Source organism: Cucurbita moschata, unplaced genomic scaffold (genome assembly GCF_002738365.1).
Source record: "Cucurbita moschata cultivar Rifu unplaced genomic scaffold, Cmos_1.0 Cmo_Scf00036, whole genome shotgun sequence".
Classification (NCBI taxonomy): Eukaryota; Viridiplantae; Streptophyta; class Magnoliopsida; order Cucurbitales; family Cucurbitaceae; genus Cucurbita; species Cucurbita moschata.
In genome coordinates, this window is record NW_019268552.1 from 1,516,826 (window position 1) to 1,521,767 (window position 4,942).

Consider the following 4,942-nt stretch of genomic DNA (forward strand, 5'->3'; position numbering starts at 1 on the left):
TTTTTTTTTTTTTTTTTTTTTTACACACACAACAACAGATTCCAAACAAGAAAAAAAAGGTAAAAAAAAAAAAAATTACTGGGAAAGAGAGGGAGTGAAAAGGATGTGAACCTTTCTTTTCTTTCTACTTCAATATCAAATCTATGTCTTTTTCCATAGTTTGAACACAACTTCCTTATTTCCTTCCTTTTTTTCAACGTTTTTTGGGCTCTAAATCATATAGAAACACACAAAAACATGTTCTTCTCCACCAAAAATGATGATGATCATGATCATGATCATGACCATTCATTTCATCTCCCCATCTCTTTCTTCCCCTTTCCTTCTCCTTTTGAAGTTGATGAACAATATGATGATCAACTTCACAATTTCACTACTAATTCTCAGAAGAATTTTACCATTCCAAGTCCTGACAACATTGTTGCCTCAAACAAGAAGGTGGGCATTGGGAATTCAGATCAAAAGAAGCTCAAAATCCCAAGAAAAAGACTGTCCAAAAAGGACAGACATAGCAAAATCACCACAGCTCGAGGGTTAAGAGACCGTAGAATGAGGCTCTCACTGCCAGTAGCTCGTCAGTTCTTTGGGTTACAAGATTTGTTGGGTGTTGACAAAGGTAGCAAAACAGTTGAATGGCTGCTCACTCAAGCCAGCCCTGAAATTTTGAAACTTGCAAAGCAAAGAAATTGCAGCCACATCATCACTACTACTGTTTGTTCTAATTCCAATTCCTCCGAGGCTGACATGGTGTCTGGAATTGATGAAGTTGGCGGCGGAGGAGGAGGACCTAAAAAGATGAACTCTTGTTCTTTGAAGAGGAAAAGAGACAAACAGCCAAGAAGAACCATGTGCAAGGAATTGAGACAAAAGGCCAGGGAACGAGCCAGGGCAAGAACAATGGAGAAGAAAAATCAAATCTTTAAGGATTGTTCAGATCACCATCATCCAAATCACAACAAAATTTCATCTTGTTCTTGGAGCAGCCCCTTTGAAACTTGTGGGGAAGAATCAGGAGGTACTCACAGCTACAATTTCAACCCTTCCATGGAGGTTGAAAACTTGTGTTCCTTTGAGATTATGACAAAATGGAGCCCATCAATTTCCTCTTTAAATTTTCTTCAACCGGTGAGTATATATATATTAAAGTTTGTAACTTTCTTTGATTTTGACCTAAACCCACTTGATTTTTATGCAGCAGCATGAATTTGAGGACACTGATATGTTTGGATAAGTTATAATCCAACATGGGGTGGCGGTGTTTCTTAATTTCCTCAAAAGAAACCTAGGAGGTATCAAGTGGAAAACAAATATTATTGTTATTTTGATAACTTCATGGTGTGTTGTGTTCTTCACTTTGTGTTCCAAATTGATGTAAAACATAGAAACATTTCTATTGTATTGTGTTTCTTCCTTATCCACATTTTTCTTATGTTTTTTTTTATTATTATTTTAATCGAAACTGTTCGTGATGTTGTGGTCTGTGGATTACTTCGAAGGCAGTAATGAAAGATTTAGAGCAAAGCTTTTAGGAAGTGATGGAATAGACAGAAGAGAAAGGGATTAGGCATCCCCACTTTCTCTAAATGTGCATGATTCCAATTCTTAAACACTGATTAATGACACTAATTAAAGTAGTTCCATTAACAACATAAACCCACTAAATCATGTCATAAGATATCAAATTTAGTGAAACATCAGCTCCAATTAGTAGCAACTTTAGAAAGGTTAAGTTTTTGGTTTAGTATTGGTGATTGTAATAATTGTAGTGGAACTGAGTTTATGAAGTACAAAGCTTATATGTTGTTGTCATGTCAAAGAAAATGCGATCCCAGTTTATATCACCAATGTTAGGCTTCACTATGAGTGTCTTTTTCAAATCAATGTTATCCAATTTCTGTAACACCTTGCTGTCATCCTTAGCTTTATCAACAAACCAAACTGTTCGACGTTTTACTATAATGTAACGGCCCAATCCCACCACTAGCAGATGTTGTCTTTTTTGGGATTTTCTTTATTGAGTTTTCCCTCAAGGTTTTCCAAGCACGTCTGCTAGGAGGAGTTGTGAGATTGCACATCGAGAACGAAGCATTCTTTATAAGGATGTGAAAGCCTCCCTCTAGCTAGAGACACGTTTTAAAAGTCTTCAAAGGAAGACCCAAAAAAGACAATATCTATTGGGTGTGGGAACTAGAGCTCTCGAGTCGCTATCCTAACTAGAATTCTGTTCATAGTCAATCTTCATTCCTTTGACATATGTTCATGATTGAATTTGTTGAAGTATTTTAGGTGCAGTTTGTTTGTGTTTCAGATGTGTATTAGTTCCTACAAATCTAGAGGAAAGTAATGGATTTGGTTGGAGGCTACAAAAAGAGGTAAGAAACAGTACCTATTCACACCTCATTATCTTCCTTCTTTCTCATTTGCTGCTGGGCTTGCAAACAAACTCTATGCTCTTCTTTCTGGACCCCTGAAATATGATATCACTTTTGTGAACATAGCATGCTCAAAATAAGTGTTTTCTTTTCTATTAATCTTATACATTCGTTCGATTCTAATCTTTTAATCGAGCACATATATTCTATTACTTATGTTATAAAAATAGTACAAATACGTATAAAAGTTATATCCTTGTTCGTTTATCATAAGTTTTGTTTCGAATTTCGTTTTTAAAATCTTGAATATCTTGAAATTTTGTTTTATTTTTTAAATTTTATTGATATTCTAACCCAATTCATTTTAAATCACAAATCCACAATAAAAATATAAATTACACTATTAGGGTAAGGTATGTTAAATAGGGTTCACTACCGGACTCATCCCCACTTTTAAGATTGTTATGAACATTAAAAATATTTTATATTCGTAACAAATGTTAGAGATAGCATTGTGATTTATGAATATCAATGTGATGCTAAAAAAAATTGAACAAACAATTATACTACGCAAGAGAATAGAGGGTTGGATTGAGGTATGAATTCTACTCGTGCCCTTCAAGTCAATTACCTAATCAACCTAAAATTTCAAGTCGATTAAAAAATATTTCCTATCCAATCTATGTACCCTCCTAAACAAGAGAACGGCTTTGTATAGACACCCATCTACTAAATGAGTTTGGAAGTTTTGAAATTAAATAGATATGGATTGAAATAAATGAATAAATAGTAAGGGAATTTTGAGATATATCCGAACCACAATATCCAAACGCTTTAGACAAAAGCTTACAATACAAAAAGTTATATGATCAGAAAAAAAGAAAAGAAAAGCAAGTGAAGAAGAGATGATGTTTGGTAAAAATAATGAATGGAAATTGTTAAAACTTACCAAAGATTTGAAACATTAGTTAGTTGTGGATAATGGAGTGAGGGAGATGACATTTGAAAGGCAAAGAAAGTATAAGAGTCTTGTCATAATGAGTGTCCTCTTTGCAACCTATCAATACCCACTCCTCCTTCCCATACACTTTCTTTCTGCACAATCACCAATAATATTATGTAATTAATACTCGAAATCGTAATTCAAAATTGTTTCGAGTAAAAGATGACTCTAAATTTAAAATTCGAGAGTAACCCATTTAAATTCAAAATTGTTTAGCTTTTTCATGTTCATTATGGTCTAATTTAGTTGTTATTATGATATTGTAATAATAAATGTTAAAAGCCTATATTTGTTCAACCTAAGATGGCAAAGCTAATCCATCAGATCACAATAATGTTCTAACATTCATCACTTTGGCTCCATTTATTCCCTTTGATTTGATGCAAAACACCCCAATGGGTGAAAATTAGTGGGGAGTAATTGCTCCACTCATGATTAATTGGCTTCTTCACCATTAAAACCCTAAACCAGTGAGGTTTTGGCATTTAAGTTGCATAAAAGATTCCCCACCCAAAAATGGAAAGGAAAGAAAAGAGAAGAGATTCAATAATTCCAATCTATTGCTCAAGAAGATGAAACATTTTAGCAGAAAACAAGAAAAAGGAATATGTTCTTCCCATTCTCCATGAGAACAATATATGAATCATAAAAAATTCTTGTTTGATAACGAAAAACAACAAAACCCATGAAGCAAAACACATAAAGAAACAATCTTTGAGACTCCTCTAAGAAGAAAAGCAGAGAAAACCCTAAAAAGGCAGCTCCTTTAGCAAGCCCTAAACAAGCTCAAAATTCTTCCTTTAAAACTGAAGATCTATAGCAACAGGGAAACCCTAAAAGGATCTGATCGGTGTTCATATGGGGGAAAAATCAAAGCTTGATATCAAATTTAGATACCCTTTTGAGAACATGAAACTATGATATCAATAAAGAAGAAAGAGGACAAGAATCTGCAGGATCTGATCCTTCACTTGAACAAATAACAGATAAAGATGCCATTTTTTTTTATAGATCTTACGAAATCTGAAGTGGGTTTTAACCAAATCGGAAGAAAAAACGCCAGAACAAGCAAATTCAGATAAAGAGAGAAGAAGAATGAAAGAAACTGGAAAGAGGAGCAGTTTCGGAGAGCACCGCCGCAAGGTGACAGAACCCAGGAGGGAAACGGAGACGTTGACGGCGGCGGCCAGGACGGAGCACAGTTATATAGGGTTGGAAAGTGGAAGGCCGTCGACGATCACCGTGTAAAATTGTGGCTGTGAGCCACCAGATTCCACTGATAGATTCCTTCATGACTTGGCCATCACAATCACCATAAGAGATGTTTTTCATTTTATTTTATTTTTTATGGACTAATTTCAATTTAAGTTTTTTTATTTACAGTATATATTAGAATCAGTAAAAGAGAAGACTTGTGTGGCTTCCGAGTACACACTCGATCGAGTTATTTAGTCCCATAAGTAATAGTATGGAGGATAGTCTAGAAAGCTCTTCTTCATCGATGACTCTTAAAGTATGCACTTTTGACTAAATGGTTCGTGAATTTTTAACAGTCAAAAGGTGGACC

The 4,942-nt window shown here is 34.6% G+C and overlaps 1 protein-coding gene and 1 long non-coding RNA gene across 3 annotated transcripts in view; one reads left to right on the plus strand and one right to left on the minus strand.

Moving 5' to 3' along the window:
- LOC111431478 overlaps positions 1–4,675 on the minus strand; it is an 8,515-nt gene extending 3,840 nt beyond the window's left edge. The window contains exons 1-3 of the long non-coding RNA XR_002708506.1: positions 4,510–4,675; positions 3,322–3,467; positions 2,387–2,467 (exon numbers count right to left, since the gene is read on the minus strand). This is a non-coding gene — a long non-coding RNA (uncharacterized LOC111431478). The remainder of the gene's footprint in view (positions 1–2,386; positions 2,468–3,321; positions 3,468–4,509) is intronic.
- Positions 32–1,418, plus strand: LOC111431477 (transcription factor TCP18-like). Of its 2 annotated transcripts, none has more exons than XM_023068124.1 (2): positions 32–1,125; positions 1,199–1,418. In XM_023068124.1, exons 1-2 carry the CDS (start codon positions 238–240, stop codon positions 1,229–1,231), a joined length of 921 nt encoding a protein of 306 aa, XP_022923892.1. In that variant the 5' UTR covers positions 32–237; the 3' UTR covers positions 1,232–1,418. The 2 variants fall into 2 exon arrangements, with proteins under 2 accessions (XP_022923892.1, XP_022923891.1); XM_023068123.1 differs by having other exon boundaries at positions 37–1,125; positions 1,196–1,418.
- Positions 4,676–4,942: the final 267 nt, after the last annotated feature.